Raw genomic sequence first — 27,113 nt, forward strand, 5'->3', positions numbered from 1 at the left:
TATCTAAGCTGCCCAACAAACACACTAAGGGGGAAGTTGGAATGTTACATTTCAGACACTTCGATAAGTCTTCACATATCTCGCGCCAAAACTTCTGAACTGGTGGACAGAACCAAAGAGCGTGGATGTAATTGTCTGGTGTATTGCCTTGACAGTGTGAGCAGTTGTTGGAAGATGTAAAGCCCATCTTGAACATCCGATGACCTGTATAGTGCACTCTATGTAGTATTTTGTATTGTATTAATTGCAGACTGGGATTTTTAATTAATTTAAAGGTTTTTAAGCAAATCTGAGACCAGAAGTTTTGGTCCGAACTAGAGAACTAGAGAATTTCTTACCTGCATGAAAATCTATGCCCACTGCTAGGGAGGTGCCCGACACTGGTACAAGGGCATCAGACTTATCTGATGGGTCCAAGGGAATACCCCGTATGCCCTCGTGCACAGAGTACAGCAAGAAAGAGCCGACACCTACAGCAAACAAATAAAATATTCATTTTTGAGCGTGGCATCACTTCACATTCATCACTTCATATATCCAGGATTGTCTAAAATCAGGCATATGGCATGGGTATGGGAGCATCGTACCCTCACAAGACTGCTGCCCTCTGCGCAGGCTGTATCCTGCAGTGCACATGCAGGATCTGGTGGTTGGGGAGGTGGGGAGACACAGCTGGGAACAGTCTCCGTTGTTATTACTGCAAAGATTGGTGCCTGGAAATACAAAAGCAAAGAGCAAATAAAACAAATCAAAGACTAGTAACAGAGGCATAAACAGATGTGCTTTAGATACACACATAAGCTCTGGGCTACATGCAGTCTGCACAGCAGATCTTAAATGAAACAAGGACATATCTTCTTCCTATTTTTTTTGCAGAGCAATTTCACAAAGCAAAAAAAGACTGAAAAAACCCCCAGAAAAATTGGCTTGCAGCACCAAACTCTGCACCTTTCTGCACAGTTTCATCATAAATTTTCATGTGCATCATGGGAGAAGTGCTGTTCCTCAGGACTTTCCAGTTTCCACCGTCCTTCTTGTCACAGGTTCCTATCTGGTCAGTTCCTTGGTCCGCCCACCACAACTTGTCTCCTACAGGACACAGCGCACATGAGGATGATCAGCGTTCTCCATTAAAACCTGATCTCACACTACAAGAACCGTGTTAACCGGAGCAATTTTCAATGCAACACAGCCAGATAAGAGTAGTATCACGCAAGATGAATAATGCAGTTTTAATGCACTCTGGGTACCTACCCATGATGGCCAGAGCAGTAGCCTTGGTCAGCTTGCCCTTGGCCCCTTCAAGCACCTCAAGTCCAGAGCCGTCCAGTTTACAGCGGTTGATGGTGCTGTTTCCCGAGCTGATCCAATAAAGCCGCTCAGCTTTAAAGTCAATGGAGAGGCCTGAAAAAAAAAAAAAGGAAAAGAAAAAAGACAGCTCTGAGTTGTAATCATCTGCCCTGTCACTAGGGGGTGCTGTCGCTTATACAGTCACAGAAAAGAGCCGCTAACTCACCAACAGGGCCTTTCTGGTTGGTGAAGAGGACGCTGCGGTTGGTGCCATCTGTGTTGGCCATGCTGATGTTGTCCCCATCTGTCCAGTACAGCTTCCTGATGGAGGTGCGCAGAGAATCCACAAAGATATGATGCGCAACAGGAAGAGAGAGAGAGAGAAATTTTACTACATCACTATTAAACTTGAACCAACCGTGGTAGTACGCCACTGAAAACCATAAAGCCTAAAGGTACTCAAAGCATGAACAACAGTGATGTTATCGATAAGAAATGAGAGCATCAGGTCTGTGAGCAACACCGAACTGCACGCGAGCTTATTTGGACTTTTCTAAAACGCAATCTGCCGTTTTCATTTCAAAGCCAAAATCGCATCAACAGACTGTAATGACGATGAGTGAGGCAGAAATAAAGCTGGCAAAAACCTGACAAATAAGAAACTATATTTCAGTGCGTTTAGTTCAGCAGTTAATTAATGTCCCGATCAACCGCTGACAGCTTTAATCTCCCACACCAGATGCACTCACATAAATGACTGCTTCTCAAACTGTCATGAGGAAATGCACATATGCAGAGTATAGAGGGTAACATGTATATACGTGTGTGTGCCACTTTGTTTGGACTGCACATTTTCTATGCTCATTCACTTTCTGTTAAATCCAGCCAGAGCCACCACGCCCTTCCTTTGTTTGTTAACTACCCTTAAATAAAGCATCTGAAGCATATAAACCCCTATATTGTCATGTTTGTGTACACACACACACACACACACACGCACACACATTTCCCTCCCAACTCTTTGCCCCGCCTCAACTTTCTTTGACCCCACCCACCTTTGGTGGGGTCAGCGTGTTTGTGTGCCAGAAAAAGGGGAGAGCTCACAGATCTCACATCTGCTTCTCATTTTCTCTCACGCCAACAATGCTCAGATCGGAAACATTCCTCCTCTTAAGGAGGCTAAAGCCTTTCACAGAGAGGAAGGAGTACAGTGGAAATAATGCACACAGAGGCAGAGACTTGTCTTAAGAAAATATCTTTTCTTCACTGACCTCAAACACACAAAAGCCCACATATTCCGGCAGATCAAAACTGAGTATATGAATACAGATGGACTTTTTTATTCTCTGATGGACTGAGAAAAGACTGAGTTCATGGAGCTGGCAAAAAAAGAAAAACTTATGCAAGGCAAGACAGGAACGGACAGGATGTAAGATAAACACAGTGAAGAAAGTGATGAGAAACAGAAAAAGAAACACAAAACAACAGAGACACTTGCTGTAAATTATTTATACTCTGAGCACAGAAACTTTTGAAACAGAAATAGAAAAAAAAGACAGAGAGAGGCAGCATGAGGGGAGAAGGATTGGAACCACTTCCTGAGTGACAAAACACTCCGAGGTCAGGAACTGAATTACTGTGAGCGCACACAGAGGGGAACCTGCCAGACAGACTTTGTATGATTGTTTGTGTGTGTCTTTGTGCAGACTTCTGCTTGTATCTGTTGCAAGTTATAGGTGAAGCCAGGAGGGTGTCTGTGAGCAATTTCTGAAAGCTTCAGCGTGGCGACAGCTTTATAGTATGAGTGTGTGTGTGCATTTGTGTGCGAGACCAACCCCAGTACTGGATGGAGCACTAGACAGTGGGGTTTGTCTAAGCCCTGGATGACAGCATTTTTGAAGGAGCCGTCCAGTCTGGCAACATTAATCTGCTTCTTGTTGGCATCATAACTGGTCCAGAACAGGTTCCTGGACACCCAGTCGACAGCCAGACCATGAGTATTGGGCAAATCTGATGAAAGATGAAGAACACGAACAAACTCTTATTAATCAGCCTTTTTTTTTAAAAACAGATGTTTTCTATGGACACGTGTCCATAGGTTAGAAAATGCAGTACTGCATTTGTTGGCTAACAGGACAACTGATGACACATTTTATCACCTGAATCTTTTATTGTTTCCAGCTAACTTGTTTTTTTTTTTAAAGACAGAGTTAGCTGGCATAGATCATCCACCAAAACGTGCCCACTCAGGTTATTATTTCAGGCAAAAGATCGCCATTCCCCAAGCTAATGAGTTTTGTTGTGTAGAGCCCTTGTACATAACAGCATCTGCATACTAGGAATCTAGAAGTGAGAGAAGCATTAATTTTTAACTACTGGACAAAAATCTTGGTGCAGTCTGATAAAATTACCCTGCTATATTTGTTTCTTAAAGTAAGGCTCTAAATAATGAGCCTTTTAATTATGTTCTGTAATGTGTCGTGTTGCCTCCATCATACCAGCAGAAACCACAGTTTCAACTCCAGTGCCATTGATGAACGCCCTCTTGATGGTCTGAGTACGGACATCTGACCAGTAGATACGCTGCTCCAGAGCATCATAGTCCACCACAGTCACGTTGTCGATATCCGGCACAGTGAAGGAGATGATATAGTTGTAATACGGGTTGTCGATGTCTACTCCTCTGATCTCGATCTGCCGAGCGTACAGCAAGAACTGGCGAGACTCTGCGGGAGACACAAGATGTTGACGTGGACCCTTGGTATTCAATGTGAGTAATCGGGAGTTAAATGTAGCTTCAAGTCAAATGCACGAGTACACACTAATGCATGAGTCAGAGCTGCGGATAGATGGTTACAGCATGGATCAGTACATCCACGCATTATTCCTACCACTTGAACAAACAGTTGATCCAATTGCATCTTTTGACTAATGATTGTGTCTGGCTGGCTAACTCAATAGCACAGCCAGAGTAGAGCGAGCGAATTCAATCAGTGAAGATACATTGCAATTGCACTGGTCTCAACAGTCAAGTATCATTTAACTGTGTGCGGCTTAAATGATAGACAGCAAAGGAGGGAAAGAGAGCCGGAGAGGGCAGAGTAATGACAGCGCCGGGCTGTATTGGCCATCCCAGAGCCGGTGGTGGAAGCTGGGGGATGTGTCTGATGCTTGCATCAGACAGAATGGGGCTCTCCATTCCATTACCGCCGAAGATAATAGAAAGTGCTGCCTTGAATATTAAACTCACACACTGAATAAACAGGCCAGCTTTCACTATTTTACAGACGGACACCTCAATACGCTCCAAAGCTGTCACAGCAAAAAGACCTCAAAGCAACAAAAAAAAAAAAAAAAAGTCTGTTTAATCCTCTCTCTTTTTCTCCAAGAGAAAAATAAAAGAAATTATAAATAAACAATTCTGCAAGGACAGGGATTAGACAGTAACATTCAAGAAAAGAACAGGACTGCGTGGAGGCTAAGAAAGACTCAACGAGTCTATTTTCCACAGTGGTTGCATTTGTGTTCGTGAGCTCAGCCTTACCGTAACACGTGCGTTTGTCAGGGCCCAGCTTCATGAGGTGAGGACAAGCACAGGAGAACGTCTGATTGAAGTTGATGAGGCACAGGTGAGAGCAGGGCTCTTTGCCGTCTTTAGCTGCACACGGATTAGGAGCTACGGAGACATGAGCACAGAAAAGGTTTTATTTTAAAAGTATGAAGGTCAATGAAATGTTTTAATGTGTGCTTAAAATCGAATGTAATTATACTTCCTAATGGTCAAGAAAATTCAGCATAGTGTAAAACTTCTTTTCCCCGTGAATTCTGCAAGTCACTTTGCAGCCCCCCTCCCAAAATCAGCTCCCCCCTTGCATGGTGTTCCTGTCTAATTACTGTTCTGACAGTTTTATCGATGCCTTCGTGTCTCGTCACATGCCTTAGGCTTTCATTTCATTATAAGCAGATGGAGGTCAGAGAGGTCTCAGAACGGCCAACTATAAATGACTGCAGATGGAAATACTGACTGTAGTGGTCTTGACTTACACAAACTTTCTTGTGGGGTGATTCAGTTTATGACTGTCAGTAACTCAAAATGTACAATTAACAACTTTGAAGGCAGAAACTTGTAGATAATTTCAGATTGTAATCTTTCCATATACTGATTGAATGGTGGTGCATACATGAGTGTGTGTCTGTTTCCTACCCTGTGGTTGTCTGGATGGATGGTACACTTGAAGGTCAAAGGGTTGCGTATTGGTTCTCTGCACCACTGTGACGTTGCTCCCGGTCCACTTGTTTGCCTTGGCCAGCGTGTTGGTCCTCCAGTCTGTCCAGTAAACTTCTCCACCGTACATGGTGACAGCAAACGGATGCGACAGATACTCGTGGCCCCTCAGAACCTCAATTAGTCCAGAACCATCATACTTGGCTGAATAGATGGCATCAGACCTGCATAAAGCACAAGTTTTAGCTATGTTTCGGAGTATTACTGAACATTTATGTGCAAATATTTTCATGTTTTTCCCTCTGTACAACCTGGCATCAATCCACAGGATGCGACGCTCTAAATAATCCACAGTGAGTCCATTTGGCCAGCCTCCATTGCCCGTTTCCTTATGGATAGTCTTCCTGCCTTCTCCACTCATGGATGCAGCTTCAATCCTTGGCAAACTGGCATCCCAGTCTGTCCAGAAGAGAATCCTAAAGAACCATAACACGAAATGAAACAGTCAGCAAGGTTTATAACTGAAAAAGCTCCGTAGTTACAGCCAAAACAATTAGAGCCATTGTAACGTGATGTTAATGTGTTCTCCTTGATATGAGGAGGAGGCGGAATAAACAGCTGTTACCCATCCCGGGGGTCAAGAGCAATAGCTCGGGGGTGCTCCACCTCCCCCGCCAGTAGCGTGGTCCTCATGGTTCCATCCAACTTGGCTACCTCTATCTGATCCAGGTTGCTTTCCACCCAGTAAATGTTTCCCGCTATCCAGTCGACTGCCAGACCCTCTGGTGTCGCCAGCCCGTACTGGATTACCACATCAAAGCTGGTTAAAGCTACAAGAAGAGAAAAAAATTAGGGCATATGTTCAAACATCATATTTCATCTCACTACTCAATAAAATAAACACTCCTCTGGGGTGCTTACATTTTTTAAATTCACACAGTATCTCAACATGTAGCATTAAAGGCTGCAGAGGCTGGGATTTGCTGACGACTACATTTCTAATCTTAACTGCTAATCCAGTTTTAGTTTGACAAATTATGTAAATGCAATGGAGCTATTTGGATAAGAAGTTAACTCTGCGATTTTCTTTAATCAAATGGTAAATACAGTAGTATTGTTCAGCATGGGTGGTGATGCTACAATTGCAGAAAAGGTCTCAAATGTGTGGTGTCTTCCAGGAGCAAAGAGACACATTTTCCAGCCCCTTTCTAACCCTTTCATTTTCCGTTGGGCTCCTAATCAGGGTCTAATTACACGAGTCATTATCCTCTCTGCCACAATGAAAGCATACACATACTGCTGCATGTAGCCTATGGACTGTGTAAGTAAACATGACACACAACAAGCAAATAAACATACAGTAAGATGCACAATATAAGTGGAGACTTGTGCACATAATTTCCTCATTATTGCTGCTGCAGCCATGATGACGCCTTGCTTGCCTGATGCAGCAGGTCTTGATTGACCGGTCTGACCTTATGTGATGAAGTATCTGATGTTCTGTTACCCAGAAGCCACAGCTCCAGCAGCATAGCTGTACACACTCTACAGTCTATTCTGCTTTTAAGCACAGAAAAGGGGCCCTGCATTCCAATGTGTTCCTTTCAGCTCAATAAAATCCTAGAAAACCTAATCATTGCACTGCAATTGGAAGGCCAATTTCCAGATGTTTTCAGCTGCAAATAGAATTGTTTTTCACTGATGAAGATCGTGCATTCTGGCATGAAACTTAGCGGACCCTCGATTGTCAAAACAAACCAAAGAGGTGGTGCTTTTAGGTCTTTTAGGCATAAAACCCTGTTACAGTACAAGGCTTCACCTCCATTCTCAGACAGCTTCCCACGATAGATCTTATCCTCCACGACGTCAGTCCAATAGAGGGCACTCTGGTTGAGATGGAAGTCCAGGGCTATGGTGTTTCTGAGCCCAGGAACTAACACGCTGAACTCTCCCTTATTCAAATCAATGCGGCGGATCTCATGGCGGTTGGAGAAAATGATAAAGGGTTTGAAAGGATCTGTGGAAAGAGGAAAAAAACAATATCCTAAAATATGGAGCTAACCAGATCATAAAGGGTTAAAACTTTTGCTTGGTCACCGTTGATTGATACTCAAAACGCTCCAAAATGGCTCTGCTGTGCAGCATGGAAAACCCTGCAGCCCTGTTCCTCTGCCGTGTGTGGCTTGACCAGCAAAGGAGGGGGTATGAAAGTGGCTCTAATCCCTGGTAATTAAAACTCAGTGTAAATAAGACAGGAGTTATCTGTACCTAACAGGCAGCCATACGGGCAGCAGGATGAATGACAGGGTGCTGGTGGCTAGTCTCTAAGACCTGGCAGTGAGAGGCAGCATCATAAATCTGTGTCCTCGTTGCTGCAGGGAGATAGCTACATTCTTTATGTGGATTACAAAATTCAAAGTTGATATAAAGTGATTAAGTATTTTCTGTCTTTCCCAAATTGCACTTTTAATGACTTTAATAATTTTTTTTAAAAACACATCAGCTCTTTAGTTTTTTCTTTGACATTTAATAATCACTTTTTCATAAACTAAAACTGGTAGTCAGAAAACACTAGCTAGGTTTTCTTCATGAATCTTTTTACATGTCATATACTCTCATTAAAACAATGTAATATGTTCCCCTTTCCTGTCTCCAGTGTACTGTCTATTGTCCAAAAAGAATACCATATTCTGGCGATATGCATCCTCTCCAACCACAGTTTCCTGCTTGGCTTGCCTCTCATTTCCTTCATCCCGAAACCAAACCACCCTTCGATTCTGCTGTTTTGGCAGTGATGAGGTATAGTAAGGGTCACTTCTTCTCCCCCTCCTGTGTAACTCAATTCTATACACACACACACACGCACACGCACGCACGCACACACACACACACACACACACACACACACACACACACACCCCTGCTCACTTCCCTAAATCTGCCTTTTGTTTCCATGATCCCTTACCCGTGCTCTTGCAATTCTCCTTGTCAGGCTCCAGTTCCCAGCCGTCGTAGCACGAACATATGACACTGAATTTGTTCTGCTCGCAGCGTTGACTGCACTTCAGGTGTTTAGCGCAGAAGCTCTGGATCTGACAAGTCTTGTTGTCAGCCCCCAACTCCATGCCCAGAGGACAGGAACAAATGACCCCCTCTCCGGGAGCCACTGTGCAGTTATGGCTGCACTCGCCGTTGTCCAGCGAACACAAGTCTGTAGATAAAAGGAACAGATGTACTTAACCGTTGATTTATTTTAGCGATCATTTTAAATGCAGGCCTTCACTTGCTGCGTTGCGTTCCCTGCAATGAGACATAGCCTGGGTGGTGTTGTTCCTTACCACAGAGTTTCTCATCAGAACCATCTGGGCAGTCGTCAGCTCCGTCGCAAAGTTTCTCCGCGGGCAGGCAGATGGTGGAGTCGTTGGCACACACATGGTGAGAGAGCTTACACACCAGTGCCTCACAGTTGTCCTCATCTGAGTTGTCCTCACAATCGCTGTCGCCATCACAAACCCAGGCTTTGCTGATGCAGCGTGCTACAGACAGAAGGCAGGGTTATTTCACGAGCAACGTCCGTCAGAACGTTGCATAAAATGTCATTAGAAGCAGAATGAAATTAGTCGGTGCATTTTAAGAAGTGTGGATTCCTCACCGGAGTCCCTGCAGCCAAACTTGACAGCTGGATCACACATGTGCGTGACACCCTCACAGTTCTTCTCATCGCTCATGTCCATGCAGTCAGTGTCCCCATCACAGCGCCAGCGCAAGGGGATGCACAGGCCATCCATCCGACACTGAAACTCATCTGTATGACAACCTCCAGGCGGGCGAGTGGCTGAAAAAACACAAAACAAACCAAAAAACAAGACATCAAAAAGACATCACTCGAAAGTGACGCCGTTTTGCGACATCTCTCGCATTAGGACACGCAGCCTTGAGCAAAAACAATGTGCGACTTCAAAAGATTGAGAACTAAAACTAATGAGGTGCCCGTTAGAAATTAGCACGCAGAAGGACAGATTTGACAGAAAAGCTTTAAGCGTGAATTCAGAAGGTCACTGTTTTCTACACATCAGCAGGCAGTTCGTTACAGCAGCAAAATATATTTGATTTATTTCGCTGCTTTTAAGAGAAGTTACTTATAAGTATAAGTAGGTATATCTGAATTATTGGGTGTCAAAGGTTGTACCTAACAGACAGAGTGACTTACGGACACGAAACCCATTGAATCAACTAAACAAAAGAAAGAGATTAAATAAAGAAATTAATGCAGAACCATCCGTGCCACTAACAGCTACCTGTGCTTCATAAACACCAGCTTGAACATGAGCTTGAATGTTTAACATAAATTTGACTTCTGTAAACTCATTCAGTCTTGTTTGTTTCAACTAAGAAACACTGCAAAATATCCAACCTATACTATCAGCCAGGGATAGCAGGGATAGTTCAGTAGGTAGAGTGGTGGCCCAATGATCGGAAGGTCGGGGGTTCGACTCCACTGAACGGCTACCCTGAGGTACCCCTGAGCAAGGTACCGTCCCTACACACTGCTCCCCGGGCGCTGCACTGGTGGCTGCCCACTGCTTCACTGGGTGAATGGGTTAAATGCAGAGGAACTATTTCCCTATGGGGACTAACACGCACACTTTACACTTTACTTTAGCCAGTAGCCTTCGTAGGGGCTCTGTAGCGTAGTGGCTAACAAGCGAAACCTCCACGGTTTGGTCCCAGGAGGAGACTCAAATTCCTTTGGAAGGGCCATGCAGCGTAAAAACTCTGGCAAATCAAACATGTGGAGCTACCCGCTGTGACGACGCCTTGTCAATAAGGGAGCAGCCGAAAGTAGCTTCTATGGTAAGCCAGTGGCCCGTAACTTTTAGTGCACAATGTCTTTTTCCCCTTTCCTCACATTTATTGCCAGTACTCCTTCTTAGCCATTCTTCAACTAAAGCTTTTATTATTAAATATGAATACTAATTATATAGTATATAAATGCAAATTCTTTGTCAGGGGAAATCAATTATCATACATTTTTATGGGTACAACAGAGGTTGGTAATAGAATGCAGTCTGTTCCATCAGCTGCAGGTCCTTTTATTGTATTATTTTATTTCTGTATAGTACAATTGTCACGTTCGATAGCTACTTTTTAAATCATGTTTGTTTTTTGTTCCTTCCAAATGCAATACACCATAAAACTTCGCTAAGTACTGTGTCAGATTTCCCTGCCTGATATTTAAACGACTTCAAGTGTCTGAATAACATCACATAACATCCTTGGGAGTGCTGCGTGAACAGAAACATGAAGTTCAGAAAAGAGATGAAACAAACCTCTTCAAGTTGAAGTCAAGGCAAAACTTGTTCGCACAAGTGTAGTAAGGCTTTATCTAAACAGAAAACTTGACTCTTAACACACTGATTTTTTTAAAGGATATTTTAACACACTGCTTTTTCTAGTTAAAGGTGCATTCGATTGGAAAGCAATATTCTGCAGCAGTGGAAAAGTTTCAAGAGACAATATGGAGGTTAGATACAGACCCTGATTGGTGCAGTTTGCATGGGTCTCGTCACTGTAGTCTCCGCAGTCATTGTCTCCGTCACAGGTCCAGTAATCTGGGATGCAGCGGCCGCTGTTACACTTGAACTGAGCGCTGGAGCAGGAGTGACTACAACCTGCCTCGTCACTGTTGTCCCCGCAGTCGTTATCTGGAAAACAAATGCAGTGAAGCAACGCTAACTTACTCACTTTGTGAGGCATGCAGTGCAGATGATAGATAGACAGGTGGATAGATAGATAGATATCATCTTTTCTCAATTACGACAGAGAAAATTAAAAAAAAACTTAACACAAATTAAATTGAACATCAAAGATGAGAGTCAAAGTAATCACAGAAACTGCATAGATCAGACCATGCACCATGAGAGAATGTACCCAGCGCTGATACATTGAGCTTGGAAGCAGAGCATTCTGAGCACTTTTGAGACAACCTAATACATAATGTTCAGTATTTGTTAAACAATTTGACTATGAAGTCATCTGGAAAATAGCATTTATTCTTTAGTTAAGGTTTCCAGTAATTCCTCAAAAAGTACACTTTGATTATTTAATGTATTTGTTTTAATGAATAGTTTACTTGGTGTCAAATTTGTGCACAATGGACTAATCAATGCTAGCAGTTTTGGTCTCAGCTTGTGGCCATGTTTAATGAGCAGAAAAGCAGCCCTAACTGTTTCTAATCCTGCCTGGTCAGTCCTAAAGCGAGGCTAGCATCAAGGCTTTTGTGGTGCATGTTGATCTATGCACTAACCGGTCAGGTTTGGACAATTCAACTCATCAGAGCCGTCCTCACAATCCTTTTCTGAAAGACAGAACCAATGGAAGACAGCAGATTGGGCTAACAGCACAACACGTGACAACAAAACCAATTGCACACACACACACACACATGCACACACAGACACGCACATGCAAACGCAAAAGATGATGAAAAGAAGAGCGTATGCCAAAATGAGGCTGGTGGCCAAACATGCACAGATAACTGGGACAAAGACAAACAACGAGTTGCTACTGTACGTCGACATAAAAGACACGCAGACGAGATAATAAAGAAGAGAAACTGACCATTATCACAGCGCCAGTTAATGTTGATGCAGCGCCCATTGTTGCAGGTAAACTGAGTGAGGGGGAAACAGGTGGGGTAGGCTGTGGACAGAGGAAGACTTTTAGATATAAAGCGCTAGCTCACGTGGCGCTCATATGGCAAAACAATTTGTACAACGAGCTGTCGGGTGGAAATTAAGTTGACTAACCGCAGGAAGCAGGCTCATCTGATCGATCACCACAGTCGTCGTCCAGGTCACATGTCCAGGAGATGGGGATGCAGCGCCCGCTAGCACACGAGTACTGATTGGGCGGGCAGGTTCGGGCTAAAACACAAAATAGCAGAGTTCACGTCATAAATAGAAAAAAACCTCCGAAACGACCCAAAATAAATGAGTCTTTGTCTACCTGAACAGGTGGTGTTGGACTCATCCTCGTCATTCCCGCAGTCATTATCCCCGTCACACAGCCAGCGCAGAGGGATGCAGCGGTTGTTCTTGCACTTAAATCTGTCTGCGGAGCAAGTGTGCTGGTCTGGAGAGGGGGAAAAAAAGGGCGCACTGAAGGGCGAGGGAGAAACAGGAATACAAGAAGCCGTGTGTGGAGATGGGGAACGGAAAGGTGAGAGAGTTCGGAGATGTGAGGTGAAAACGAATACAAGAGAGGGTAGATATTCCAGCTGGTTTGGACGGGGTGTTGTTTTGTCTGGAAGGGAAACCTGTCTGCACTTTTGACCACAGGCAGAAAGACAGACGGAGAGACAGACAGAGAGCATTTCCCGAGCCGCAGAAATCGTGTACCCGCATATACACGGGCATTCACACACACAAACTCTCGCCCACTCAATTCAAAATCTCTCATTTCATTCTGGCTCCACTACAAATTCAGGACACCATCTGACTCAGTAGCAAAAGGAGGGGCAGCTGTTTTGTTTGCGTGTACGGGCAGTAACTCACAACACAGTTCAAGAGCCTCATCGCTGTTGTCCAGACAGTCGTTGTCTCCGTCGCACTTCCAGCGCTCTTGGATACAACGGTTGTTCTTACAGGCAAACTCTCCAGGCTGGCACTGAGGAGGAGGTACATAAGAGGGGTTTGCTGTAGAAGAGAAGAAGGAGGTTAAAGACAATGTGGGGGTAAAAACAAAACATAAAAACAAAGGTCCTGAGGGACATAAAAGTAGCAGGAGTTTGCAACGAATTCTGAAAATATTCCACAGAAGGGAAAAATGCGTGGTTTTGTGAAAAAGCACAATTACATGAACATTCATGAAATCCATCAGTCAAAACCCACCCATAACAGGCTGAGGCTGAGCTGACTGGTGCTTGCATAACAATCAAGAAAACCAGAAGGGAACCACTTGTACAAAGACTGTAATCTCTGGTTTTTTTGCAAAACAACAAGAACACCTTGAAGACAACGCTTCACAAAGGCAGCGTTTTTTGCACAGTTTGCACTGGATTGCATTACAGTATGTAGATGTTGCTTGCTCTTGTAGCCTGCTCTTGTGTGTCTGCATTTGTTCAAACATTTTAGGACTAACAGTTTTAGAAAACATACAGTCAGACTGCTTGACTCATCTTGTCTGACATACAAGAAGCTTAACCTTGTGGGTAATGGAGCAAAACTGGTGCCATTAGAAACACCCTGCAGACGCACACAAGCACGTACAATGAGTTCATGCACAAACCTCTGCAGCTGGTGTTGTCAGTTTTGTCTAGTACTTGGTCTTCTGCACAGGCACACTGCCTCCCTCCTGGTATGGCCAGACAGAGACTGTTGCAACCTCCATTGTTTACGCGACATGCATTAGAACCTGTAGATGAATGGGCACTTATGAGATGCTGTCTCTGTGGACAATAATACTTTTTAAGTTAGCATGCTTGGATGGATGTTATGTATAACGCTTTTCCCAGTACCTTGCTGCTGCTGAGCATCGTACATTCGAATTTCAAAGATGGGAGGTCGCTCGTTGCGCAGTAGAGTGGCAGTGCCTGTGGTGGTGTCCAACTTGTAAATGCTACCACTGCGGTACTCGTTCCAGAACAAAAAGTGTTTATAGTGGCACAGACCAAAGGCGTGGTTCAGCTCCTGACCTTCATACACCGTCTGGTGATGTGAGAAGAGAGGCAAGACTGTAAAGCATGTTTTTATAATGAACCGCTACTGCATATATATGGTCAGTTAGGTAACAGATGGGGTTGTTGGTCAGTTTCAGCTGGTTTGGTGTTAATGAAATTAATAACAGTTACAGTAGAGGAAAAGAAGGTTTGCTGTGTCTCCCAGGACAGTCTCAAGAACATGGAGGAGATTCCAAGAGACAGGCAGTTACTCTAGGAGAGCTGGATAGGGCCGTAGAAGGCCTTTAACCCATCAGCTGGACCGGTGTCAATAGGATGAGCACTGCCAGAACTACGATATGACCTCCAGCAGGCCACTGGTCTAAATGTTAGCATGTCTAACCATCACAGACAATGAGAGACAGACTCATAGTGGGCCGTATGGAGCCTGATTAGCATTTGCCCTATAATTCCAGAATTGGCAGGTCCACAACTGCCACCCTGTGCTTTTCATAGATGACGGCAGGTTCACCTTCTGCACAGTTGACGACATGACCTGTTTGATAATGGCTCAGTGATGGTATAGGGTGGCACCCTGACTGCAGTTAGGCATCAGGATGAAATCCTTGGACCCACTGTCAGGCCCTACACTGGTGCAGTGGGTCCTGGGTTCCTTCTGGTGCTTGAAAATGCCCGCGTTCATGTGACAAGAGTTGACTGGCCCCCACATTCACCTCTCCTAAAATCAGTCGAACACCCTTGGGACATTATGTTTCAGTCCACCCAACGGCATCAGTATAGATATCCAGCATGATTTTTTTCCCTTTAATTTTTTTGAGCAGTGTAGTTCAAACCTTGCTCATGGTGATGATAAAGTATGATGCAATGACTGGTGTTTTTTACTAGTTATTACATGGGTTAAGTAACATAAGTGTCTAGGCAATAGCAATATAAAAATGCACATTAAACATTGACTGGCACTTGTTTCACTAATGTGTGTGTGTGTGTGTGTGTGTGTGTGTGTGTGTGTGTGTGTGTGTGTGTGTGTGTGTGTGTGTGTGTGTGTTTGTGTGGTTGTGTGGTTGTGTGTGTGTGTGTGTGTGTGTGTGCATAATATTTAGATTCCATTCCAGTTTCTGCATTATAAAAACAGCACCAATAGCACCACAGCTCAGTGAAATCAAAATATCAGTTCAGACACAAGGAGAAACCAGTGTTAACAAAACTCAAGGCCACATTGTTTGTACTACACAGTGATAGACCACCCACATTATTCCACTGCTTTAAAGCGCATTCCTTATTAGTGCACTGACACCCGTTTTTAACTCCTGTCTGAAGTTACCAGACTCCAGTAAAACAGTTTTAACCTTCAATTCTTAAACCATTTTAATTCTGACCTTGCGTCCGGAACTGTTAAGGTAGACCATCTCTATGCGGTCGTAGTAGGCATCCACCCAGTAGAGGATTCCCTGGGGGATGTCCAGGCTCAGGCCGTTGGGCCACAGCACTGTTTTACTGGTCAGAAACACATTTCTGTTTGAGCCATCCATCCACGCCCGCTCGATCTTTCCACGCTTGCTTTCCTTAGGATCCTCTTCCCAATCTGTCCAATACATCCACCTGAGGAATAACAAGGGAACTGTTATGGGTACAAGTGATAGCAAGACAGGAAAAGGTAAATATTATTGGTGCATCGTAAAGAATCACTTAGGATTAACAAAAGCAGTGACATTTTATCTAGCTGCCCTAAAGCACCCAATACTCATCAAACCAACCAGTGGGGAATGCTCAGCAGTGTGTCTCAGCTGATATGCCCACAGGCATGCCGGTGTTTGTCATCAGGTACTCTAGGTCCTGTCAACCACTGATGTCTACACTATTGTACGACATTAGAAACGTCCCTTCTTGCCATAATATGACCGACATTAACAGTGGCATTCTATAGTTCCCTTGCCTTTTCCTCTTTCTAGTGGTTTCTGCTAGTTTCTCCTCCTCCTTGCTGAGCCTGATTGATTACAGGCATTAGTAGAAGTGAGTGCCTTTCCCCAGGGAAGTGTGTGGACACACATCACCCTGTCACTAGCAATCCAATGTATGTGCGTGTCTTTGCGTGGGTTTATGAGCATGTATTTCTCAGGAAAGAGCACAGGAGGTCTTATCAATAAGACACATCCATGTACACCATTATAAAGAATTATTTGAAAGAGCAATATGGCTGCATGCAAATGAAATGGAGCTAATGAAACTAATATACAAAATGCTCCATCTGTTTTAGTAAATAAGGTGTGATAGGTGTAATCAGAAAGGACTCGCCAATTCGAGGGGAAAATGGTCAGCAGCACTGGGTGAAAAATGATCAAAGGGCTTCGGCTGGATGATACAAAGATACTGCTTACAAGGAAAAGCAACAGATAAAGATAAAAGCAAACAAAGAGAGCAGACAGAAATGTTGCTTTGGTTTTACTGACAGGGGAGCAGCAGGGTGGGTATTTTTTTACTTGAGTCATCAGACAGACAACCAGATGTAACGATCACCTATTATTATTATTATTATCTCTTATCTGCTTTCACTTGTACCTTATTACCATCATTTCCTCTACTGCTCTTTACTGATATCTGTTCTCTCTGCACTCTATTCCTCCCTTCATCTCTTTATCCATATTACCCATGAAGCGGATCCACTACAATGGCACGAGGGTGAGTCATTTTCCCTTCAATCAGTGTTTTCCGGGTGCGTGAAGCCTTTTCCAGTCGAGCCACACTGATAGTTTTCTTGGGCCCGTCATCTGTCCAGTACAAGTTGTCAGCCATCCAGTCCACAGCTATACCCTCCACCGTGTGGATCGCTTAGACAAACACAAACAGTGGCTGTGAAGTTTTTCTACACAGCATAAAGCATATCACATGCTTTATAAGTAAGGTACTGAAAGAGGCTGTAGTTGCTACTTGTTATAAACTGGACTGAATAGAAGAGTCATATTGTAAAGCACTTTTTTATCTCAAATAATTTTAAGCCAGATCAACAAAAACAGTCTTTTACAATATGGCTACAAATTTTATTTTAAGAAATGCGTTTTTGAGATTATTATGGAAAATCATCGAACTAGCTCATAATCTTGGCATGTCGTTTTGGTCTCTCCAATCAGCTGCTGTTGCCGTACCTTCCTTCAGAATGGTATCCCTCTCCGTTCCATCAATCTTCTGGCGCCCAATCATGTAGCTGGTGGCGTCAGCAAAGTAAATGAACTCGGTCTCGGCGTGAAAATCCAGCGCTCTCGGGTTCATTAGATTCTCGATCGGGATCATGTACTCATCTGGCACCTTAGCATTCATGTCCATGCCTCTGATGACCCCCGGGCGACCTTTACCATAGACCAGGAAGAGCTCGTGCTCTGGTTCTGTGGCAAAACAAGGGAATAAAGGTAAAACACTTCAACTTAGACCATCATTTACTGTTCTTTACTTTATTTTTTTTAAAGGAATCAAAATTAGAGGCCAACTCATATGCTGACACAGTTATTTCTGAATAATTTATATGGATTATTAATGTTAAAAAAATGCAAGTTCAACAAAAGCCCAAAAATGAAAATTAAGTGATTTTTAATGAGACAGCGAAAGAAGAGGATGGGTGCCCTTTGGGTCAATCAATATTGCCATTTTCAAGGACGTTCTTTTCTCAGTAGGCAGATCAATATAAAGCTGTTATTGGTGGATAGTAAAACACTTCTCAGAATAAGCTGAATCACACTGACAGCTTTGTGGAGCGGCCAGCAAAGAGCCAGCAATGCTGTTAAAATACATAAAACAAATGCTGGAGCTCAGTGCCGGCGTTACTTTCAGAAAACTCAACTCTGCAAATAACTTGAGAACAGAAAGACTGCATATGCAGGACAGCAGAAGAGATCGTTTCATACATCGATAAATGACTTGTACAACTTGGTTCGCAGATCATTTGATATAGAGTCACTGAGGTAGAGGGAGAGAGTTGTGCTTAAACTCAAACAGTGAGATAGCAGGATTAAATCTACAGGAGAATGAACACAGACAGACAGCAACTGCTCGAGACATCTGTTAATCTGGTGACTTCAAACTGAATCTACATGGATCCGAGCCAAGGCAACAGTTGAGACCAAAATACACTTAAAGCAGCTCTTCTCATAGAAAGGCCTTTATAATACCTTCTCATAGGGCACATGTAGAAAGTCTAAAAAGACCGTCCAAATTCTTTAAAAAATGGCATTTCTACATGTAACAATCTTATGCACGACACAATTCAACAAACTTGTTTCTTTCTTAGTAAAATTTCAAATTACTTGAGCTATGCCCCCCATACACCCACTGGGAAATTCAGGAGCCCACCCTCGTCTGGGAATACTGCTACAGTGAATGTTTGACACGCAGATAACTTTTGATGGATGTGTTGATTTACAATCGCTGGAGCTCAGTCACCGTTCATTCCCACTCACTTTTGCAAGATTTGCCATCGCTACCCAAGCTAAATCCAGAGCGACAGCGGCAAGTCCGCGTCTTTTGGCCATTCCCCAACAGACAGATGTCGGAGCAACCTCCAGCCTTCCCAAACTGGTCCTCCTCGCATGCGTGGCTGCGCACTAGAAACCAAGAAAGAGGGAAAAAATGAGTCTCATAATAAAATATCCACCTAGGAATGATGTATATGTGCGGGCATGTCTACCTGGGGGCTGCCGTCTCTGGTGGTAGACGTGCAGAGCTCCTCCCTTGTCCACCCTGGTCACCACCTGGTAGTCTGTGCTGTTGAAGCGGTTCACCCTGATCACACTGGTCTTGGGCTGCATGTTAGCGTTGTCTGAGTTGGTGGCGTAGAGATAGTTTTCAAATACAGTCAGCCCATACAGATGCTCAATCTAAAAACAACACAAATCAGAGGGAGAGGAAAGCACAAAAAACGCTTTATTTTTTTCAGTATTTCATGTGTTTCGTCTCTTGTTGTTAAACTTACATGTACAAATACTCATACAAAATAAGTTTTCCATAAACAAAGTCTCTCTGACTAACAGTCTTTACAAAAAAATAAACCTACAAGCGCTTTATTAGTCTGCAGAGACTGTAAAAAATCATCTAAGCCCTCGTGACGTCTACGCAGAAACACTTTAGTATTGCCTTTGTGTGTAACCTCATAAAAAGGGGTTTAACTTTCATAAATTTGAACAAATAAATGCAATCCAAGAGCTGTTTTTTTAGTAGTGCACTCCCCTGCATCGCCAATATACAACAATGGATCTGTCACTCCTTGCTTTGTGACATTTTCCTTGAGCGAGTCTTTTATTTTCTCTGTATGGGGACAATTTGGTAGCTATTATTTTCCTCATTCCATGGCAACTTACCACCAAAACAAAACAGTTCTCTCCTCTTTGTGATCTTCTTGGTGACATTTCCGATGGTTAGATTTTTAAAAAACTCTTTTACCATTAAACAAATGCTGTGTTGCTATGTCACCTTTAGTTTAATAAACCATGCGCACATGTGTAGAACAGTGGTCAAGCTGTTTGAGGTGCCCCAATATACAATTTTAAAAAGCCACTTGTCCAAAAAGTAGAATTTCCCGTGGTCAGCATGGTGCAAAGTGTGACCGAGACCGAAAATAGTCCAGAGCTCTCAAACATGATGATCGCTCACACAGCACTTGCCTTTAGCTGACAAAGTCAGCAGGAAATACAAAAACACCGGAACAACACGAAATCTGACATGGAACTGAGGCCTGTCATTGTGGATATCGCTGATAAACACAGACTACCTTAAAGATTACATTTACATACTGCTTCCTATCATAATCTGGATTCAGGCAACAATTAACAATAGTGCATTAGGTCACCTTAGCTTCCACATGTAGACAACACAAACCAGACTGACGGATTGTGTTGGCCAGAGTGTGTGATCTGAACGTTACTTTTTACGCAGCTTGCACCTTTAAGAGAGTGTGTGCTAAGTCTCAGCAAACACATACACCGACTTGGTAAAACAGCCCTGACTCAGCACCATCCATAACCACGGTTCTTTTTATCCTGTAAGTGAAGGATGTGCATGTACTAATGGTCTATCACAGGTGCGCACACACACATATATTACAAGAGGTGGCGGTTTAAGTGTGTGTGTGTGTGTGCATGTCTGTGCCCTTAGGTTCAGTGAGTAAATGAAAGCTGTTACTTCCCCCACAGATCACAGTAAAAGCCATGGTAACAGGTTTAAGAGCCAATGTGCTTCAACAGCGCAGCAACATCAACAGCCTCAATATTGGACACGATTAATCAGCTTATTTAATGAAAAGCCAAATGTCCACCATCTTCTCCCTGCTAATCACTCACTGGCTAAAAACGCATTAAAGGCGCACACTGGGGTAACGTATCGTGTATAGAGCTCCAGAGCATGTTAGACGGCGTTATGGGGAATTTCTTACAGCTAAAGAGAGATAATAATGAGATCATTTTCTTACCAGCAGTCCCTGAATGATGGTGTGCCGGTTCTTGCCTTCATAGTCCACCACCTCAATATAGTCTAGATAGGCATCAGCCCAGTACACCAGCCTGCTGACAAGGTCCAGCGTGATGCCGTGGGGGAAGACGATCTTACTGTCCACCAACTTGGTGCGGTTCTGGCCATCCATGTCACAGCGCTCCACCTTGGGGATCTGTCCGTAGTCTGTGAAGAACACCTTCCTATAGAAAGAAGTGAGAAGAAACGGACTGATAGCAGGGGTGTTTTCATGATTTTTCTAAATGGAGTACAAGGGGGGCACAGGGGGCACCAAAGATGCAAATTGGTCTGCAAAGCACAGTTTTCAAGGCTATATGCAGCCCTGTGTCATATTGCCGATTTAATATGCAAACATAATCTTGTAATAGATACTTTTTAAAATAGAAAAAGTATTCTGACTTTTTCAGTAACTAAAAATTATAGCCTATTATAACCTTTATTTATACAGGTAATCCCACACAGACTAGATGTCTCATTTACAAGCAAGACGTCACCTGTAAATGAACTACAAGTACATAAAGCCTGAGAAAGTAGTTGAGTAAATGTACTCGGTTACATTCCTACTGGTCCTATCTGTGCTCTCACCTATTACTGTTGGGTACTGTAAGATTAACAGCACTCTAGTCCAGTGGCTTTTTGGGTGGGAGTAGGGTGGGGGGTGCCAGGGAGACCAAACATATTTCAGGAGGTGTCGGGAGCACCTTATAGCCCGCTCCCAGAGATGCTGCTGATTGACAGACTTTAACTTCTGGTTGGAAAAAATACTGAAAACTTTATTTTGGGCTTTTTGATGGATATTTGAGATCTGATAACATTTTTTCCTTCCAAAACCAGTTTGTTAGACCATAAGTTTTCATTGTTGCCAGAGCAGAAATATAAAAAAATAAAATAAAATAACTTGTTTATGACATCAAATCATCAAATCCTGCTCACAGTCTCTGTAAACGTGTTAACAAACAGCGTCTACTGTGAAAAACATGTGTTACACAAGCGAGCTGTGAGTCCTTCTCTAAAGTAGACCTCTCAAAATCCTTTCATAACAGAGAAACGGAGCAACTGCTAATGAGTAGATGAAGGCAGGAAAAATAGAACGATGTTATTTATTTATTTATAAAATTTTGTCTTTTACTTGTATGTCACTCAAAGTAAATCAGCCTGCAGATTAAAAGCACAACTAAGACTTTTTTTGCTGTGCCAGTGTTTGTTATTGCTGTTTTCTCCCTCTAATGACACTGCCGATTACCAAAAGAAAAGCCAGCTCCAGCAGCTCTACCTGTTCCTGAACGAACCAATTACAGCAGAGAAAGCCGTGTGGGAGGAAAACTACAAGCAAATACGTGCACGCGAACGCACATTCTTGCATTCGCGCAGTTTTCTCCGAAGAACGATCTCTCAGAATCACGACCACGCGCCGCAGAGACAGACGCACTTTCAGGAATTCAGCTGGAAAGTTTGGTCATAAACAAAAGAGCCGAAAACAAAAACATGCTTTTCCTCTCAAAACCTTATACAGTAAGCATACTGCCAACATCTGCGCTCAATTACTCCAGCTTCCAAACATCCAATTTATCCTGTTTTTTTCCCTCTATTTCCACATATTTTAAAGTTGAATAACAGCGATGGATGACACAACGCAGTTGCTGGACAAAGTTTGTGTGATGTCCTTCCCTCCGTACTTTAAGAAAGTGACCACACTCACCCCATGGTGGGGTCCAGAGCGATGCCTTTGGGGTTGTACAGCTCCTGATCCAGGAGGGTAACACATGTCTGCCCATTCTTGTCACACACGAAGATCCTGTCATCCACGTCGTCCACAAAGTAGAAGTTTCCGGTCAGCCAGTCAATGGCCATCTGCTCCACGTCTGGATAGAAAAGTTGGAAGTGGGGTGGGGGAGAAGATGGGACACAGAGGGAGCAAGGTGAAGCAAAAACTGTACTTGTAATGATTCAGTGACTAGTATGGAACTTGTGGCGTGCGATGATGTTGTTTTTATTTCTAGGAGATGGGTAAGAGGTTTGGCTCGTCTGCAGCAGTGTGCTGCAGACACTCTCTCTCATGCACACATTCGCACACAGTCCAGGACGTCAGGTTCGCATTCGGATCGCTTTCCCTGACTGACAAACAAGACGACAGCTAACGCCAATTAGCCAGAGTCTAAGTACTGTGTCTGTCACTTAAAATCACTTCAGCAAAATATGAGAGAGCCTGTTTGTTGCTTCGGGTTATGTGATGTTGCCATAGTGGTACCTCAGAGCTGACGGCTCTGTGTGGTTTTTCACTGGGTTTATTTTCCCCAGGCTCCACTCCCCACACACGGGACAAAAATCAAACACGTACAGCGCACAGCACAGCACCACACGCAAAGTTTATGGAACATTTAAAGCCTACCGAAGCTCAAATTCAGACCGACATAAAGACTGTAACGTCCCTTCCCCTATCAAAACTGTGCCGAATGCGGTGAAGAGGGGAGGGGTCTGAGGAAGGAGAAAATAGAGTAAAAAGAAACGTTACATTAACAGACCCCCTTCTTCATCAAACAGCAGCACGGCCGCAATGAGTCAGAGCCAACAATCAAAGACAGAAAGCTTTTGTTGAAGATGAATGGAGATGGGAGGATATTAAAGGCCTGGAATTATCACTACCTGTTGCTCTCACTGTTACCAATTTAAGTACAGTGCATTGGTGAAGCACAAGGGCAAGAGAATTACGCATAAGTTCTTTATATTTTGCATTTTTATACGTACTCTTAATGCTGAAATGGATATATTTTTCAAATACCTTCATTTATCTGGCAGGTTGGAAAAAAGCTCAAAGCTCAGACCAGAAATAATTAAGTAAGGAATAATCCAATAATATATTTTATATATTGCAGACTATACTCCTTTTCATATGAGTGCTGTAACTTTTTTACTGTTAATTCTATACTTTTAACAAAGTATACATCATATAAAGTTGTAAAACATGATTAGTCTCTTTCCTTTTGAACTGCTGGTAAATGAATAAAGTCGATTTCCAATACTGTTTTAAAAGATGTGGCTTAACAAATACTTTTTCCTCACAGTAAAGTGCTTCTCATCACCATGTGTGTTTAATTTTTCTGGTGTTTATATTTGATTCATGCCAAGTTTACAGCAAGCTCTTAAGTCATACTCAAAGTAAGGCAGGTATGTGTGCGTGTGTGTGTCTGTGTGTTGACATTTGGACATTCGGAGGAAGCTGTAGCCAGAACCTCAGTCCTGCATCGGAACTCCCTGGTCATTACTGCAAACATCTTGCAGGAAATGACATCACCAGTGCCAGATGGCATTACACAGTTCTAAAATATTCTCACATTACATTTCTTTGCTTTGTCTGATTTTCACCTTTATTACATAGGGGTTTTATTGGTTACATACCTGTTTGGATTAAATTAAGCCTTAAAGTTAAGCATTATTAGACGTGGGGATGCTTTATGACAGGTGGGCGTCGACACAGGCTGAACTTGCCCCTAAATGACTGCTAGGCTGCTTACTCAAGTCACTGAACTGGACTTCTCTGTTTGTGCTGGTGTCTTTATGCAATTACCTGACAAATGATAAGGCTTGCTGTGTGGGTAATTGTACTAACAGCCAATCTGCAAAGTCTGTGCTTCATTTTTGTTGAGGGAAATTACAGTATTTTATTTGGATGTTACGCAGCACTAATTAGCAGTTATCTGTGTTTGCGGAAGCAGTTTAGTAACTGAGTTTGTTGGCGTTAGTCAAGTGAATTTTATCTGTATAACGCAAAAGGTTCAAAAGTCTTCACAGACATAAAAATATATTAAAGACAGCAAAAAAGAAAAAATTGTAACAATGACACAAACAAGCAGCCAAAATAAAATCTAGTTGATCCATCTACTGTTTGCCAAAGCCTAATTAGAAATGCTCTCAGTGGAAGGATGGCTGTGAAAAGGCCATTCCTAAGGAAAGGAAAATGACCAAAAAGGCTGAAAAGTTGTCCAAATTGCACAAAAAACTGGGCTGAAAAATCAACGGCAACAGTTCTTATGGAGTGATGAATCTATATTTAAAGATGGGTTCAGCAGAGAGGTGCAACACTGAGTGTCTAAAGCCATCTGTAAAACATTTTGCAGGCTCTGTCATGGTTTAGGTCTGGATTTCAACCTGTGGTGTTAGGAATCTTGTCAAAATCAATGGAATTGTCAATGTGGAAAAAGGAAAACATCCGATTAGCAAGAAATGATTCCAAACACAATAGATCACTATCAGCCACGGGTCATAGGCCTCCCCAGGGCTCAGACCTCAATATCAAAGCAATGTGGGATCATCTTGATAGAGAACAGAACAGAAAAGGCAGCCGGCATCCAAAGAAGAGCTTTGAATGTCCTTTAAGAAACCTGGAGAACTATTCCTAAAAAATACTTAAAGAAATTGCAATCTCTCAGGTCCTGTGTCAGGTGTCTGTTTCCTAATGACTAAGTTACTCCTCATATTATGTAGATAGTTTTTCTTAAGCCCCTACACTTTTCTTTTTTTGTCCTCTACTTGTCCACTTTCCTCAGATCCTTTTTTAGGACATACTGGACTGCATGTCGAAATGTGCCAAGTCTTCTACAAATTTGGGAATCTACTTGTTGGTGCAGAAATACTAGTTTGTGATTCTCTGTCAAAGACATCTTGAAAGCCTGGAGACCTATTGCTCATCACTTTCAAAAATCTGAAAGTCAGGCTCCATGGAGGCCAAATATTATGCAGTCTGTGCAGGGGGAACATATGACAGATGACTGACTATGAAATCAGCCATCTTCATGCAACCGACCAACATAAAATGATTTTTCTTTGCTCTTAGTCTCTTGAGATGCCACAGAAACAAGCTGTGAACATAACCCTTTGCTACTTTTTTACCTTTACTTATGCAAAACAGCTGAATACTTCTTCCAGCACCAGCAAACGTACCTGTAAATATTCATTTTGGCATGGCAGATACAAACTATGCATATACTAGGGAGAAAGTAAGAGAAATCCTGGTGAGGCAGGCTTCACATATCACAAAGCCTGTATTTTCACAGCTGCTTTGGCTCAGCTCTCCACAGAACTATCCTAACACACTCTACGCAAACACTTCGTATGTAGGGCTAAAGTCATACTGTAGGGGTCCTTGGCCACGCAGCGCTCGGAGGTTTGGGTGGTGGTGTAACATGGCAGTATGTTTACCAGAGTGATCAGGTCCCCGTGCTGACTTTAGGGGAAACCTGAGGATCAATTTTTTTCAACCAGGAAAGAAACGTTTGGGTTCGGGAAATGATGGAGCAGATTCCTTAGTATAAGAATGCAGTAAAAGTGCCCATAGTGAAAATTCACCAGCAATGAACCAATAAATCTGTTTAAACTCTTGTTTAAAAAAAAACATAACTCACATTTTTTGTGAAGAGCTTAAAAAAACAAAAGGAAGGCAAACGGACCACCTTCAAATATTTTGAGCCTGAACAAAAGTGGAAAAGGGATAAAAGAAAAATGCAGCAGTACAGAGAAAGAGAAAGACAAAAAAAAGTGAGAAGAGAAGAAAGATGGCGAGGGAGAGATCTGATTTCCACTAGGGAAACTTGGCAATTGTGCAGCAGCATTTCTGAGGTTTATGGAATCAGCGGCCGTAAGTCCCAAAGGTGCTCTTAATTTTTAACACAGAGTTCTCTGTTTAAATGCTTCCAGCTGCCTCACAACACCGATTCCCAGATTAAACCCTGGGTAAACAACTGAGGGAGAAAAGAGGAGATTGTGCAAGATTACTGAAAACCATGAAAAAAAAAGGTTTTCCTACACCTCTGCTGAGCAGAAATGGCCTCAGCAAAGCCACAGACTTTTCTATCTCCTCCCATTCTCCTCTCTCTCCTCCTCCATGCATCATCCCCCATTCCTCCCCTTTGTCTGTTCCCCAGAGGTGGGAAAACAGTCTGGATTCATTAACTGCAGCTCTGTCTGTCTGAAACTATGCTATAAAAAACAGCACCGTATAATTGAAAAAACAGAAACAGCTGCCTTATTCATTTAGCCTTCCTTTCTCTAAACAACTAATTTTCTTCGTGTTTTCTTGTTCGTAGGCTGCTCCCCATTGGTCTAAGAAAAACAAGTGCATGACTAGCTAATGGAGTTAAAATTTATTTCTAGGAGCTCAACAACGTTTTACACAAGCAACTGCGCACGTAGTAGGGCGGTCACGGGGCCCAGCATTGTACTACGCCGCTAACAGAAGGACGCATTAGCGTGCTTCTATCAGTATCATCGCGTTTAAAGTGGCAGATATGGCTTTGAGACTTCATGGCTGTCAATTTGAAATGTTTGAAGCTTTAACACCAGTCCCTCATACTGCACAACCCAGTCCCCGTGTTAAATAAGAAAAAATGTGCAAACTAAAATGAGTGAGGCGAGTAAAGGAGCAGAAAGGGAGCA

At 43.0% G+C, this 27,113-nt stretch overlaps 1 protein-coding gene across 1 annotated transcript in view; it reads right to left on the reverse strand.

The window, feature by feature from the left end:
* Positions 1-27,113, reverse strand: part of lrp1aa (low density lipoprotein receptor-related protein 1Aa) — a 100,047-nt gene that overhangs the window by 29,087 nt on the left and 43,847 nt on the right. The window contains exons 7-35 of the mRNA XM_082533344.1: positions 22,384-22,546; positions 20,644-20,866; positions 18,868-19,057; positions 18,641-18,784; positions 17,336-17,572; positions 16,840-17,020; positions 15,572-15,794; positions 14,034-14,223; positions 13,805-13,930; positions 13,072-13,212; positions 12,524-12,649; positions 12,325-12,441; positions 12,137-12,217; positions 11,053-11,220; positions 9,168-9,350; positions 8,854-9,051; positions 8,481-8,726; positions 7,335-7,532; positions 6,141-6,345; positions 5,827-5,991; positions 5,495-5,739; positions 4,835-4,966; positions 3,789-4,016; positions 3,126-3,300; positions 1,517-1,611; positions 1,255-1,404; positions 949-1,089; positions 588-713; positions 339-470 (exon numbers count right to left, since the gene is read on the reverse strand). Coding sequence (XP_082389470.1) covers positions 339-470; positions 588-713; positions 949-1,089; positions 1,255-1,404; positions 1,517-1,611; positions 3,126-3,300; positions 3,789-4,016; positions 4,835-4,966; positions 5,495-5,739; positions 5,827-5,991; positions 6,141-6,345; positions 7,335-7,532; positions 8,481-8,726; positions 8,854-9,051; positions 9,168-9,350; positions 11,053-11,220; positions 12,137-12,217; positions 12,325-12,441; positions 12,524-12,649; positions 13,072-13,212; positions 13,805-13,930; positions 14,034-14,223; positions 15,572-15,794; positions 16,840-17,020; positions 17,336-17,572; positions 18,641-18,784; positions 18,868-19,057; positions 20,644-20,866; positions 22,384-22,546 — 4,929 coding nt within the window. The remainder of the gene's footprint in view (positions 1-338; positions 471-587; positions 714-948; positions 1,090-1,254; positions 1,405-1,516; positions 1,612-3,125; positions 3,301-3,788; positions 4,017-4,834; positions 4,967-5,494; positions 5,740-5,826; positions 5,992-6,140; positions 6,346-7,334; positions 7,533-8,480; positions 8,727-8,853; positions 9,052-9,167; positions 9,351-11,052; positions 11,221-12,136; positions 12,218-12,324; positions 12,442-12,523; positions 12,650-13,071; positions 13,213-13,804; positions 13,931-14,033; positions 14,224-15,571; positions 15,795-16,839; positions 17,021-17,335; positions 17,573-18,640; positions 18,785-18,867; positions 19,058-20,643; positions 20,867-22,383; positions 22,547-27,113) is intronic.

Source organism: Aulonocara stuartgranti (assembly GCF_965226115.1).
Source record: "Aulonocara stuartgranti genome assembly, chromosome: 5".
Taxonomy (NCBI): domain Eukaryota; kingdom Metazoa; phylum Chordata; class Actinopteri; order Cichliformes; family Cichlidae; genus Aulonocara; species Aulonocara stuartgranti.